At 31.5% G+C, this 16,433-nt stretch overlaps 1 protein-coding gene and 1 long non-coding RNA gene across 2 annotated transcripts; one reads left to right on the top strand and one right to left on the bottom strand.

Annotated features, from left to right (window-relative positions):
- The first annotated feature begins 4,600 nt into the window (after positions 1 to 4,600).
- LOC106416959 lies at positions 4,601 to 6,837 on the top strand. The gene is made up of 2 exons (XR_001283340.3): positions 4,601 to 6,248; positions 6,399 to 6,837. It is a non-coding gene; the product is annotated as an uncharacterized LOC106416959 (long non-coding RNA).
- A 7,806-nt stretch (positions 6,838 to 14,643) lies between these two features.
- On the bottom strand, positions 14,644 to 15,580 carry LOC106353493 (extensin-like). Its single transcript, XM_013793262.3, has 2 exons — positions 15,434 to 15,580; positions 14,644 to 15,200 (listed from the first exon to the last, which is right to left on the bottom strand). The coding sequence occupies exons 1-2, from the start codon at positions 15,516 to 15,518 to the stop codon at positions 14,806 to 14,808; spliced, it is 480 nt and encodes a 159-aa protein (XP_013648716.2). The 5' UTR covers positions 15,519 to 15,580; the 3' UTR covers positions 14,644 to 14,805.
- Between the last annotated feature and the right edge of the window lie 853 nt (positions 15,581 to 16,433).

The raw sequence follows: 16,433 nt of genomic DNA, 5'->3' as shown, positions 1-16,433 counted from the left end.
TCTGCATCAAGTCGGTATATGGGAAAAGGAGCCCTACCATTCTCATCAACATGAAGTTCTGAACGAGCACATATATCGACTAAATCCAGTCTTGACTTCAAATTATCCTTTGTTTTACCTTGAACATTAAGGATCGTGTTCATGAGATTGTCAAAAAATTCTTCTCAATATGCATGACATCTAAATTATGCCTTAGCAGATGATCCTCCCAGTATGGCAGATCCCAGAAAATACTTTTTTGTGCCAGTTATGTAGTTCTCCAACAGCATCTACCGGAAAACGCTCATGTCCACCGACGTCTGGCGTCCTTTCTGCACCAAAATCTCTTAGTTGTATCTTCAAATCTTTCCCACAAATTTCCGGAGGTGGACTGTCAAACACCCTCTTGTTCTTCGTAAACAAATTCCTACTCCTACGATATGGATGATCAGGTGGTAGGAATCTCCTGTGACAGTCAAACCAACACGTTTTCCTTCCGTGTTTTAGTTGGAAAGCATCAGTGTTATCTTGACAATATGGACATGATAGCCTTCCATGCGTTGTCCATCCAGACAACATACCATATGCTGGAAAATCACTTATTGTCCACATTAGTACTGCCCGCATTTGAAAGTTTTCTTTACACGAAACATCGTATGTTTCAGCACCTTGAGCCCATAGTTGTTGCAACTCATATATTAGTGGCTGAAGAAACACATCAAGTGATCTCTTAGGATGCTCTGGTCCGGGAACGAGAATCGAGAGAAACAAAAACTCTCGTCGCAAGCACAATTTTGGGGGTAGGTTGTATGGTGTAAGAATGACGGGCCATAGAGAATACTGTCTTCCACTCTTGCCAAACGGACTGAAACCATCAGTACATAATCCAAGGTAGACATTTCTTCTCTCATACGCAAAGTCGGGATACTTTGATTGGAAATGCTTCCACGCTTTTGCATCTGAAGGATGTCTGATCTCACCATCTGTTGAGTGCTCCGCATGCCATCTCATTGGTTGCGCTGTGCGTTCAGACAGATACAACCTCTGCAACCTTTCCGTCAAAGGTAAATACCACATCCTTTTATATGGCACTGGAACTCTTCCACTCGTATCTTTATAACGAGGCTTTCCAAAAAATTTGCATGTAACCCGCTGTTCATCCGCCCTCTAATAAATCATGCAGTTGTCGCTGCATACATCTATTACCTGATACAATAAACCAAGACCAGCTACGAGTTTCTGAACCTCGTAGTATGAACCAGGAGCTACATTATCCTCGGGTAGAATACCTTTTACAAAATCAGCAATCGCATCCACACAGTCTTCAGCCAAATTATAATCTGTTTTAATGCCCATCAATCTTGTAGCAGATGATAAAGCTGAATGACCATCTCTGCAACCTTCGTACAATGGTTGCTTTCCAGCATCCAACATATCATAAAATCTTCTAGCTTGTGCATTGGGTAAATCTTCCCCTCTAAAATGATCATTTACCATCTGCTCAGTACCTACACCATAATCTACATCCGTTCTAATTGGTTCTTCTAATCTAACCGCTGGCTGAGGTTCGCTAGTACTACCATGTTCATAATCAGTTTCCCCATGATGATACCAAATTTTGTAACTTCGTGTAAACCCACTCAAATATAGATGAGTCCAAACATCCCACTCTTTAATAACCTTTCTATTTTTACAATTAGAGCAAAGACATCTTAACATACCTGTTTTTGCTTCCGGTTGTCGGTGAACTAACCCCATGAATTCGGTTATACCTCGTTGGTATTCTTCCGTAAGCAATCTCGTGTTCGGATCCAAATGAGGTCGATCGATCCAAGAACGAAAATAATTTGAAGAAGACATATTTTTTATGAATCAAATTCGTGTGTAAATAGAGTAAGAGGGAGGATGAAGATATGGAGTGAATGAAGAGGAAGAGGAGTGCTTGTATTTATAGTTTAAATCCTGCCGACAGACCGAGAAAATTCCGACGGAATTCCGACGGAAAAGGCTAGTTCGTCGGAATTTCCTCGGAATTTTGTAAAATCCCCCAACGGCTCTCCAACGGCTATAATATTTCCTCGGAATTCATCGGTTTTTTCCGAGGAACACATTTTTCCTCGGAATTTCCTCAGAATATTCCGACGGATTGATATTTCTTCGGAATTCCGTCGGTATATTCCGAGGAAATTCCGAGGAAACCCAATTTTGTGTTTCTTCGGGATATTCTGAGGATTTCATTTTCCGTCGGAATGTCCGTCAGAATACCGCTGTTTTCTTGTAGTGTTTTTTCATTTTTTATTAATTTATTTAACTTATTATGAATTTTTTTTGTCAACTTATTATGAAATTTAAATAGAGATTTCTTCCATTATCTGATAACCGACCAGTCTTCCTAAGAGTAAATGTGAATAATATGAGGAACATCATGACCATGGAAATGATTTTTTTTTTAAACTAAGGAAAATGAAACATATAAAGAATGGGAAAATGTATTGAAGCATTTACTACTATAACAGGAAAGATAGATGATATGGGACCATTCCAAGTTTGAAAATTTCAACTTACAAAATAAAATACTACGTGAGTCCCACTGCCTCGCTCCTGTTAATTTGTTTTGGGAACATCGAGTAGGTATCTCCTTTTCTATCCGATGCGTTAACTTCTAAAAACAAGTTATTAGCTACTAAATTGCAACACACGTCTCTTCTGCAGCTCTATTTCTGTTTCATCTCTCCCTTCAGTTAGCTTGTTGCTTGTGTCGGTTCTGCATTGATCTTGTGTTTGCTCCTTTTTCTTCTAGTCTCTGTTTTCTCATGTTTCTTTGTAATAAGTTGTGTTTTGCAACATTGTAAAACTCAGAAAATAGTATAAATTTTAACATTTAGACTAAAAAAAAAATTTGCAACACACGTTACATACTTACATGTGAGTAATTAACTAAGTTCATTTTAGTTAACCGTGCCTTAGGAGATTACACATAGTTGATGGTTCATTCAATCTTTTCGTCTAACGCAAAGCTCGGTTAAAATATAAGTGACCACGATTTACGCTCAGTTTCACTGACAACCACTTAAATAACATATATCTACTTGCCTTAGATTGTCGGAATATATTAATCGAAATACAAAAACTAGAAATAAAATTACAAATAATGTCCGGACGAGGTAGTCCAAGTGAAAAGACGGACCTGTGGTGGCTACCACCATCCGGGTTCGATCCCCCCCATGCGGAAACTACCCTGTCTCATCTGGACACTAAAGCGGGTACTGGGCCTTCGGACTCAGGGAAAAACCTCCCGGGTGAAGCTGGCCTGCTGCTTGACCGGGCCCAGGGATTGATCCGCGAAGCGGGGAATCCTGAATTACAAAAAAAAAAAAAGTTACAAATAATGTAATTTAGCTGAAGTAAAGTTACTATAGTGGAGCTCACTAAACAAAAAGGAGAAATGAGAAAAGAAAAAGAAAAAACAAAAACAAAAAGAAAAGATCAAAGTGGACCTCGGTTTGCCGACAGAGCTGATGAGTGATGACATATGTAAAAATGAAAATACATGTAATACTAAAGTATTAAGTATCGTTGGATAGATTCAGGTAGTCTTTTTTTTAACACAAACATATACTAATAGAACTCAACCCCCCGAAACTAGGGTGGTGAAGATGTGGCAGTACAAACATATATTAATTAGAACTTAATCAGATAGATTCAGGTAGTCCTACTTTTATTTATTTGGTGACGCAGTTTAATATCTTATGGTTGCTTTGTAGGTCCTTCGAAAATTTCAAAATTTTACAGCAACAATAAATCCGAAAATTCAGACATTTTTGTCTTTTGCTTCCTTTTCAATCTTTTGCTTTGTCAAAGATTCATTTTCATTCCTAATAAATACCTCAACATAGACATAAGATATGCACGTTCTACCAGAAAAAGGCATAACACATATATACGGGTAGGTCTCATCTAAAATATATGATATTTAATACTTGTGAATATAATTATTTACATAATTAAAGATAGAATACATGGCTTTGAAAATGATTAAAAAAAACTCAAAACACATCTATATGAAGAATTATATACCTATAATTAGTAGAATCAAATTAATTTTATTTATATACTATATGTCCAACTCTGATTAAAAGTAGGTGAAACACATTTATTTTTATATGATAAGATAGTGATCTCTCCTATATATTGATACCATAAAGTAATCTCGAGAGATTGATCATAAAGAAAAGAAGTAATCTCGAGAGGTAACACATGATGGGCTTGACATTTGAAATTATTAATGGGCTTTCATGAATAAGTTTTAACATTATATTCTTTTTCGACTTTCAAACATCTTAACCTAATAACACATCTATATTATTAAAAAATATATCATCCTAAAATCTATTTAAAAAAGTTGCTGCACCTATTCATTTTCTAACCCAACCTATTATATATACTCAAATATTATAACTACCAAATAAAATCCTATAACATTTTAATATAAAAGAGAATTGGTGAAATAACCAAACAAAAAAACCAAAATAAGATTTTTTAGAAAAAAGGTGAAGAGAGGTAGAAAGAAAAAAAGAGAGAGAATGGAGTTTTGGTTACTTACTTAATTTAAACTTTTTTTGTTAGTTATTGAGTGCAATTTCTCTTAATATTTTTAATTGACCTTAAATTTTGTAATCAAAACCGTTAACCTATATTACATTAAATATGTGCCTACGTTTGGTCTAAACCATTGTATATACCAACTTCAAACCATCATTGATGCAAAAATTATATATAAAACGTTTTCGACATATGTATAATACATGGAATCATCTTATAAAAAATATTTTATATAAATCATTTTATACATGGAATCATTTTTCAATCTTAGGTTGAACATACTTATAAAACGGTTACATATGATATTAGGGATAATAATTCAGCGAGAAACATTTTCCTCTCAGTTCTGCTAGTATGTTTTACCAGTTAGGTGAAACAAAAAATTAATTATATTTTATTCATTTACGTTAGTTACTGTTTAAATAAGATAACTTTTTTATTCCGTCGTCGTTTTGAAAAAGGAAATTTTCGTTGCCACTAACTTTTATTTTTGTTTTATTAACTTGTTTTCTTTACCATTTTTTCACCAATTTACTCTATTACTTTTTCACTAATTTACTCCATTATAATTACTCCAGTTTATACTCCAGTTTACACTATTATTTACCAGTCACTCCCATAGAATAAGAAATTATATATTTAATTTATTGTGTGGTTAGAGTAGTTAATTATATGATAAAAAAAGAATAAATAGTTATATGGATGCAACAATTTTTCTTATAGTAGATTTTTAGAATGATCATCTTTTAATACTATAGATATAATAATTGTGTTTTTCTATAAAGTTAATTATAGCTATCACACGAAAATGTCTTGTCACTCCCTAGTAAAGGAGTCATACTATTTTAGCGGTAGATAAACTTATGGCTTGTATTTTTTTATCCCTCCTTCGATTTTTGTTGATGATTGTATTCGCATAATTTTCTTTGCCTGATATTGACAATACGTCGCTTTCCTAAGAAAATTTGATCAAGACAAAGTATGTTCCTTAAGAAATCAATATGGGAACTAGCATTTTGTGTACATTGGAGATAAGCTTCAAGAGTAGTCATTAACGCGTCTAGACCATGTCCACTCGAAAACACACAAAACTGGTGATTTTTGTAAAATATAATTCAAAATATTAGGTACACGCTTGAAAATGGCATCTTCCGGTGATGGCTAGTGACTACAAATAATTCTTTGTTTTATTAATAGATGTTATTAATAAGAACTTAGTTACAGTCTTTCTTTGACCAAAAAAAAAGTTACAGTCTTTCTAGTATTGGATTTAATTTGTGATTAAACTTCACCTTAAAAGCGTGTTTTCAGATGAGAAAATAAAATAATTAAATTTTAGTTATTAATGAACAACATCTTTAAATTTTTTTACTGAATTAGGATTAGGTTTAATCATTTTTTTTGTCAGCAAGGTTTAATCATATTTTGTCCGGTTCTCTTGACTCTTGGGTATATAATGGCCTGAGCTTCTGAGCCTGATGATATTAAAATGTGTTTTAAACCCCATATTCTAGAGTCTATAAATACCAATCACTTTTCAAGTCCTGTAAGATAAAAATAAGAGAGAGAAATGGCTAAGATGCCAAGTTCATCGAAGATCTATGTGGTTATGCTTCTCTCATTCTTGGCGCTTTTCATAATGGCCCATGCTCAAACCTCTTCTCCAGGTACGTTTTCATATTATGGAATTTAAGGTGTTTTAATACTATAATATATATGAATATTAATTACATCTCCGTATTTCATTATTTCGCATCAGTAGTATTATTACTATTGTTATTAATATGGTTAATTAGGATATCTGGATATGAACTCAGATGGGAAGTTCTTTCAAGATTCCCCGGCCCAAGCCTACACCGGTCCTTCGTACGCTCCTGTTCCTCCGAGATGCTTCAATCCACCTGGCTGCGGTCCAACGGATAAAAGGAAAAGAAGATTTCGCCATCAAAGTTCCAATTTGGCCACATGAATCTTGAGAGTTAAAAGCTTGCTCGCTGATGTTTGTGCCTGTGTTTGTGGTGCCTTCTCATTTGGTTTAGGTTATCTATGTATAAATACATATATGGAACGTTTATGAGATCTATGTTATAATATGGTGCGATTTTACCCTGAGGTTGAGGGAAATAAGATTCGAATTGTGCGATTTCAATTACTGGTAAGTTGGTAACCACTATAGTTTGTTATGTGAAATGTATATTGTCAAAACAAAAAGTGTATGTCGTCAATTATCATAATGATATTTCTGTTTACTGTTCATATCGAAGCAAAAACACGAAAAGTATATCTTTAAATATCGAATAAAATAAATTAAATTTTAAACAGGACCCAAACGTACACGACATTATTAAGTTGCAATAGCATTATAAAATAAACTAAGGCGACATAAGAACATCTCCAATGGTGTTTCATTTTTTATTTTTTGCTTCATTTTTTGCTCCATTGATGTTTCATTTTTTCTTCATTTCTTCATTTTTTGAGATGACACTTTTTTAATTACAAATTAGTCCCTTAATTTTAACTTGTTCTTATATTTTACTTAAATAAACTATAAGAATTAATGTTACCAACTTACTTTTAAAGTTTTTATTATTTCTTTTATTCAATCAATTTAAAATATTAAAAATATACTAGAAACATGTTTTTCTTTTTTTATTAATACTTTAGATGAAACACAATTACATAAATAATATAAAAACTGAAAGACTTGATAAACATCAAACTAAATAAAAAAAAAACCTAGTACATTATAAACTAACACTCGATAATCTGATAAACCATTTTCAGATCTACTAAGATTGTTAAAATATTGTCCAAATGAAGTGGCTGTTTGAGAAGGCTGTTGACCTTGTTGTTGTTCACTCATTTCTATTAAAATTCGATTTTGTTCAGATTGAATGTATGCACGAACGTTAGGATCTTGTATGGAGTTCAAATCACGAAATAAAATTTTGTTCTCTTCTTTAAATTTCTTAAAAGCATAATTCTTGTTTTGAATCTCCAAATGTTGATGTCTTTGTGCGCTTATATTCTCTAATTTCTCCAATAGTTTTTTATTTCCTTCTTCCAAGGTGTTAATAACAAGTGATGTTTGATCATCAATTTTTCTTTTGAGTTTGGCTTTTTTCACTCCAATTGGTTTTTTAGACAAAGATCCACCCATTAAATTTTCTTTGTCATCTAAATTCATAGAAAAAAAATAGACAAACCTGGAGATTCTTGTGTAGTAGAATCAGATGTAATATTTTCTAACTCTGGATTTGTATCCCCGAAACCACATGAGTTTGATACTTTTCTCATAAATGTGTCACAATCTTTAAACTTTTCAAAATTCTTTATAATACTCCATACATGATCGAACTTCCAACTTCCTTTGTATTTTGGATCATCCAATAACATTGGCTTGTTTAAACTGCATATCATTTTAAAACAGAAAACATTATTGCAAAGTAAGTAAAATATATATTACACAAACTAAAAAAAACACTTACAATGTCATCATTTGAAGCACCACTTGGACGTCTGTTTTCACATTGCTTGATGCATGCATGCAATTTTTTTGTTGCTTTCTCAATAGTTTGAATTCGACAATGGATAGACTTCTTTGTACGTTCACTCCAACTTGCATCTTTTCCGTTCTCGTAAGTAGCTGCCACACGAGACCATAATTGATCGAACGACTGATAAACACCTTTGATTGGATCTTGAGATATTTCCATATATACTTGACATAAAAGTTTATCTTCTTCGTGAGTATATCCGGTACAACGTAACGACGTTTTGTAAACAAAGTTAAAATAAGATGTGGATGCAATAGAAATTATAATGATTCAGCGTTGTGAATGAAAATATAGAACACAACATGTTATTTATAAACAATAAAGATTCTCAGAATGTAGATAAATGTACCAATTCAATAATGAATGTTAGACCAACCGCAAAAATTTCAATATGATTTTTGGAGGCTTCAATTGATTTAGACCCCACTAGGTTAAAATGTTAGAATATAACTTTTTCCAAATGTAAATATTGATAAACATAAAATATGAGTTATGTAAGTCATAATTGGTGACAATAATTTCTACATTTCCAGAGTTTGCGTGTACAATGCCTTTAATCAGATAATTTCTTTTCTCTTCACTTTTATTTCTTAAATATTTTTAAACTATACAATAAACCAGTTTGAAAATCCAACTGAAAGAGTATATATAATCTTTCGGTACATATAACATAACTTGAATTTTTTAATCAAATATCTTTTTTCAAAAAATATTAAAAAATATAATTAGTAATTTTTTCATACTATATAGAATATACTATCGTTCTATTCTATATGTTGATATTTTCTTCACAATCATATATTTTTTCTTATAATTTCTATCGTAAGTCTATACTATTTTTTCTACCAATTCTATACTATTTTCGGAAAAAACAAATTTTGAAAACTTAGAATGTATTTTCTATCATAAGTCTATTTCTACACATAAATTTCATATATTACTCAGTCTAATTTAATTATATTTGAAAACTATCAATATATGTTCTTTATAGAATAATATTATGTATCTAAACTTTATTAATAAACAGAGTAATCGTCAAATGGTAGAATAACCTTTCTTTTTATAGTTAGATTTCTGTTTATGGTGCGAAAGGTAAAAAGTGAAAAACTGTGATTTTAGTTACTCACTTCATTTTCTAATTATAGGTGATATATTCTTAATGAATATTGAGAACTTGATTAATTCACAAATTCACCCAAAGAGAAGAAGTCATCGTAAAAATAAACCTAAACAAAAACAAGCAAGATTTGATCAAATATTAAAAACATGGACCATATGGACTAAGGTTATTAAGTAAATATGATTAATGAGTAATCATTGACACTGAGATGCTTATTCTAGCTTAATCAATTATTCAAGCTTAGGGTCCCACAAGAAAACTGTTCCACTTATATGTCTTAACTCATTTATTAATGAAACATTAAGGTTAATTAACTCGTAGTTTTTATTCACTCTCTAAACGCTTCAACTAAATATCTCTAAACTCTTTAATATCTAATTTTTTTTTTGCTATCCAATTTAATAATTCAAATGATTATTTTGTTCATTTCAATACATTAAATTTTAAAACTATGTTCATTTAATACTTAAACTATTTTATTTTAATCAAAAATATTGATAACTTTTAAACAAAATTTTAAAAATATGTAAAATTTAAAAATTAATCTTAAAATTTTCTAGTTTTATTTTAAATTTTAAGAATAAAATAAACTAAATTGTAGATAACCTTAAATACTTAAATTTTCATTTTATTTTCAATATAAAATTTAGTTTATTCTACGAAACTAAATACTAATTTATTTATCTTTCACTCAAAATTAAGTTTTTATAAATTTTAGTATTTCATCCCAAATTTAGTTATTTTTATTTCTAAAATTTACATTTAAATTAGACCTTGTAAAGATTTTTTAGTTTGAGATATTTTAAAATTTTGTTAAAATTTATCAATATTTTGATTGAGATAAGCATAATTACAGTACTAAAATCACACCTTAAAAATTAGTATATTAAAATGAATAAAATAATTAGTTGAGGTGTTGAATTAGGTAGCAAAAAGAATCGGGTATTAGTTGGAGTATTTTTATTGAACTTTTCCATTATTTTACATTATAAAATGCAGGTTAATAGATGAAAGTATCCACAATATTGGTGGTATTAATTTTTTTAATTAAATATTGTTGATAATATAAATAAATATGGAAATGAAAAAAAATGAATTTTTTTTTCTAATTTTAACAAATCTGGAAACTCCGTAGAAAACTCTCGTAAGAACTTCAGTACTTTTTAGGACCTTCTAAAAATTCTCAAGCAAAATAATATTAATATTTTAATGTAATCTATCTATATATAAAGAAATGTTTGCTTCTCTCTTGTGATGCCATATCATTAAGTTGTGGGTTTTGGGAGTGAAACGTGTCCACTTAACTAATACTTTGCGTTTCATTAATCAGGTTTGTTACTCGTGTGGGCCTTTGATTTTGCAAAGTGTCTGTGTTAGGCTTTGTAAAGCCCACACTGAGAGAGAATAAGTCTAAATTCTCGAAACGGGTCGTTTTGTAGCGTAAAAGTTGAACCTATTTTTTCTCCGCCGTCGTGATATATGCTCACAACTCTAGGTTTCCATTGATTTGTTTCATCTTCTTCTTCCGTTCCTGAAATTTACCAGTTACACAATCATCTTCTTAAAGTTCTCTTTAAATCAATCTTCTTAAAGGCGGTGGAGATTTGAGTATAAAAAGGTTAGCATCCCTACTCTGGAAATCATCCTACCAATCTATTCAAAGAGAAATCTATTTATTTTCTGGAAATAAAAATCTGTTCAAATAAATGTCAGGGGTATCCTTCTTCAGCTGCGCTGCAGGGAACACAGAAGCGTGTGTGAACGGAAGAGAGCTTCACAAGAGAGACTTGGAGTTACTAGCCGGTCGTGGTCTTCCTAGAGACAAGAACCGTTCTTACATACTTGATATATCAGGAAGAATCCTTGATGGAGAGTCAGGGGAAGAACTTAAAAGCCTTGGCAAACTAGCCCCAACGTAAGCCAATAATCACACTAGATACATAAGAATCGTTTTAAGTTTGAAGTTTTGTTGAAATGTTTTTAAATAACTGGTGAAACAGGGTGGATAAGGTGAAGCTTGGATTTGGTATGAGATTTCCAAGATCATTAGCTTCATGAAATACTCCCACAAGTAACAACAACACAACCAAAATGGTTATGTTTCTGCCTCCTCTTGGATTTCATATTATTGATTTGTCTTCTTTTTTTTTCCCTAAATGTAAAGCGTGTTTTTTTACTCATGACATTGGTTAGGTATTTTTTTTTACTTATACGAACCGGGTTATGACAGTATAAGGTTTGTTGTTTGTAATATTTCTTCTTTCTTTTTCATGTTCCAAGAATACCAAACCGTTTTGTGATTCTTGGTCGATGTTGGTTATATATTGCGTGTAATGAGATAGTTTGTTTGCCTACAACTTTTATATGTTTTTAGTTGATGGCAAAACGGCCTATAACTACATTTAGATGTACTGTCTTAGTGTCTTTTATGTGTCAAATGGACTAGCTGTTTTAATTTTATAGATGTTGATGGTTATGGCTCTGTATGTGATTCTGATATCCAACATGTAGGACATTGACTTCATATGTATCGGGAGAGTTGCTCGCGTTGACATGGACAAAGGGTGGTGTTATGCTGCATGCTCCAAATGCAGTAAAAACTGCAGCGCACTGTCTCCGTTTTTGAGTTTGTGCGATGCGACAATGCTCATGCTGTCGGGACTCTATAGTACGTAGTATCTTCAGTTTATAAATATATCTCTCCGTACGTATACACATGTGTATCAATACTTTGTCTTTACCTTTGTTATGTTTTTCCCTTAGGTATCGCGTGGAGATGGTCATTGCTGGTGGTACTGCTGAAGGTGCATTCTTTAGTTTTGATGGTGTAATGACAAAATTACATACCCTCAGAGCAAGTGAAGCTGGTCTAATGCTGGTAAGATACACGTCTGTCTCCTTATGTGTTTATCATCTACCAAGTACTAACACATCTACAAAACTTCCTCTGCCAAATAGGTTGAAGGAGTAAACCCTGAGAACTAAGATGCCTCCATTTATTACCGATATGGAAGCAACGATATACACTTTCCAAGTCATTGTTAGTACATATAACTTCACAGCAATCAGACATTCACCATCACGCACATTCTCGATGAACGTGACTGTCCCTGACATTGTCGATAACGTAAGTATAATGGGTATTATGTTGTTTCGCTATTTACATCTGAATGTATGTATGACCATCTGGTTGGATCAGGGAGGTAGCGATGATGATGGGGTCGACATGCCAGATGCAATCCAATTCTTGTTAAGGTTAAAACTGGAGGGAGCAGTGGTGAGGCAGCGTTGAATGGTGATACAGATCCAGTTGGTGCTACGCAGAAGAAGACGGCCAACTCACCTTCCGAGGTGGTTAAGAAGGCGTGTGTGGCTTGATATGGACTAGAAAGAACTATAAACTCACTACCCTAAATTTAAATAATGCTTATGCATCTTCATTTCCTTTCGAGTATTGGTTATCTCTGTTTTTGTCTTTCCCCAATCTATGGGTATTATATGTTTGGTTCGTACAATCTTCCTAATATGAGTTATCTATCAATTAACCTTCCTTTTCTAATTTACTTTTACTCATACATTTGTTTTAAGCCTTTTGATTCAAAATCTGAGAAAATGATTTTTTTTTGGTAAAACTTCCCAGATTAGATTTATTAGCTAACATTTTATTTCTTTAAAAAACTATATATTTATTTAAACCTTTAAATTTTAAAATTATTATTTATTGGTGTTGGAGTATAGTTAATGATTATTTTATCCCATTAATGCATTGGTTTTATTATAAACCTTAATTTCGATTGGAGCCTGAATATTATGATAACAAGTAAATAATAACGTATAAAGTTTAATTATTAGGGCTCATGTATTATACAATCGTTAAGTTACCTTATGATACATGTTATTATCGTTAAAAGCTATAAGGTCTGACAACTACTAAACTTAATAGTTAAAACCCGTATAATATGAGCCGCAATGTTGAACATGATATCAAACTGTGAGATTTATGCATACGTTAAGACTGATGAAAACCAGCTCATCGAACTGCCTGATGCAAACACATCGGACCATACGTTACATATTATCAACCATACGTTAAGACTAATGAAAACCAGCTCATCGAACTGCCTGATGCAAACACATCGGACCATACAGTTGCTAACAACTGTTATCATATAAACATCTATGTAAATGACAGTTTCAGATTTTGTATTTTAAAATATTTTTAGCTGTAATGAATAAGTTATTTCTTTTATATCGTGTAAAGCATTAATTTTAAGGAGAATTGTATAAATAAAAAGAAAAAAATAATTTATTTTATGAAACATATATATAAAAGAGACAGAAATAACTTTATTTTACTTTATTTATAACACCACTGAATTAAAAAACTGTAAAAATATTTATAATTAAAATATTATAATAACTTGACATCATATAATTTTTAAAATGAATATTAAAATAAATAGTTAGAATAATTGTGTAAATTTTATGAAAATAAATGCGATTTTTTATTAAAATTAATTAAATATTTTAAAGTACATTTTTATTATAAGTTTATTTATTCATAAAAATCATGTTTTTTTTTTCATTTTATCATAAAAAAACATACAAAAGCGTAATGCAAACTTCAGTTCTAACCTAAGATACTTCAAATAAATTTATAGGTGTTCAATCTGTGGCTAATATTTTTACATGCAAAAAAAAGTTAAGCCGAGTACTAAATATACATGCCCACACACTTAAGACCCATAGATTAGAGCAACCATAATTAACCAACAAATTATGAATTACTAATTATATTAAAAAATATATAAAAAAACTCACATACACCTCAAACATAATTCCTACAACCTTTAATATTATTTTAGACCATAAACGTCAAAATATACTGTTCTTGCAAAAACGAACATAAAATACACAATAAAAATATACAATTATATATTTATATAGATTACATGTAACCCAAATTTTGCGCGTAGCGCGGGCCGACCCTAGTTTAGTTATATACCTAAGTTTTCGTTAAAAGTTACTCCATTCAGAAAGACACAAATGTTTCTATGAATTTTCCATAAATCTTTTTTCTAAGTCACATAAGAAAGCTTATTTTTCTTTTTCTCTCTTCATATTAGTTATTTTTCTTTTACATTCATGTAATACCCATTTGAAATATCTACTACAGAGGTCCTCAAATACATATCTACTTATACATAGTTTAAATTTTGTTTGTGTCCTTCAATTTTAGTTTAAATTTTGTTTGTGTCCTTCAATTTAATAACATGATTAAATTAACTTAAATTTTTAATATTTTATTGATTAACATTTTTGAAAATAGTATCTTACCAATAGAGTTGCTCTAACCTTATACAAATCAGAAAAAAACGGTAAACATCATCGAGCAACATTTTTTATTCGCTAGCAAAGGGTGATCAAAATGAAGTATACAGTATATTTTTTTTTGATAATTGTAAAAGCAATATCCTTGTTTATTTCATGTGTGATAGTGTGTGTGACCAACTTTAAATTCTCATGCATGGACCGCCATAATTTGGATTAATAAGGCGCTAGTGGAGGAGCAGAAAAATACGGCGGAGGAAGCTCTGGCGTAGGCATGTACGATGGTGGCAGCTCCGGAGTTGGAGAGTACGATGGAGGGAACTCAGGAGTAGGATTGTACGACGGTGGTGGGGACTTCGGACTTGGAGTGTACGATGGTGGCAGCTCTGGAGTTGGAGTGTACGATGGTGGAAGCTCCGGCGTTGGAGTGTACGATGATGGGAACTTCGAAGTAGGAAAGTACGACGGAGGGAGCTCCGGAGCAAGATTGTACGACGGTGGAAACTCCGGAGTTGGAGTGTACGATGGTGGCAGCTCCGGAGTAGGAGAGTACGCCGGTGGCATCTCCGGGGGATACTTCGTAGTAGGAATGTACTGCAATAGTTTCCGACCTGCATATATATAAATCGTGTGTCTTTAAAAAAAAATCGGGTGTCTCTTAACATTTTAACCAAAAAAATCGGGTGTCTTTATTTATACATGTAACCGAAGGTTGGAACCTCCACTACTATTGATATACAAATTAGTGATATATAAATATGTAATTATAATACTTATAACAATAACTCTGGTATTATTTCATTATATGTGTTAAGATTAAGTTATGTTTATGTATATATCGTACCTGGAGAAAAGGATTGAGCATGTGATATTGCGAATAGCACCATGAATGAAAAAAGCTTAATCGCTAATAGATTTGATGAAGCCATTTTTCTCTCTTCTTTTGGTTATAAGACTTAAGAAGTGATGACTTATGAACTTTGAAAGCCAGTATTTATAGACTTTTGGTTGTACTTATGATATGGGTCGAAAGTAGATTTTTATGATAAAATATGTATACCAAATGTGAATGAGTAGAGAAAAATAACAATGCTAATTAAGTTGTAACACCTTTCAACTATAGTTTTCTTGTAAAAAATATTTTGTTTGCCATTGGGTCGTTTCAAATCCCAATTTATGTACTTAAATTTCTTTACAAAAAAAATAATATACTTAAACTGTGTTTGAATGTGAAAAAAAAATTCTACCTTTTTACTATAAATTATTTTCGGATAAGTGTTGTTACTATTAACCTTAAGCGCAAAAGGTAACTGTGTTTTTAATAGTAAGCTTATTTGAAAGAAAAATAACAATTAAAATAAATAGAAACTAACAACGGGAATTTGCCAAAACTAACTCACAGCATGATTTTAACCTCAAACATATATTCAAACTTGATTCAAATACAAAACTAACCTAAAAGCCTTGTGAAATTACAGTCCAGTCCCTTGTGACCAAACAAAAAACAGAAGTCATTTTTACGAATATAGCCCTAGTAAGTCGTCTGAGTCGTCTAAGATGTTGAAGTAAGTCTTCTGGTGTAGCTGATCTTAAAAATAATTTATAAATTTTTAAAAAAAATATTTTGATAAGCGAAAAATTAAAATCAAGTAATTATAAACAGTTTTAAGTGATATAAATTAAAATATAACAAAATTGAATTGTTTTCAACATAGATGAGTGTAGGTAGTGAATCATGGTATTCTTTGGTCTAGGGTTTGGCAACATATGTTGTAGTATTGCATGTATACTTAGGGTTAGATTTTGGAAAGTTTGAATGTTTTTTTGAAAAATTAATTTTTTAC

This window comes from Brassica napus, chromosome C6 (genome assembly GCF_020379485.1).
Source record: "Brassica napus cultivar Da-Ae chromosome C6, Da-Ae, whole genome shotgun sequence".
Taxonomy (NCBI): Eukaryota; Viridiplantae; Streptophyta; class Magnoliopsida; order Brassicales; family Brassicaceae; genus Brassica; species Brassica napus.
Note: the sequence above shows the minus strand (reverse complement) of the source record. Positions and strands in the feature narration are given on the sequence as shown.

Coding starts and splice junctions, on each gene's coding strand:
- LOC106353493 (XM_013793262.3), bottom strand. CDS start 15,518: ATGGCTTCATCAAATCTATTAGCGATTAAGCTTTTTTCATTCATGGTG. Junction 15,201..15,433: donor TGCTCAATCCTTTTCTCCAG/GTACGATATATA, acceptor ATATATATGCAG/GTCGGAAACTATTGCAGTAC.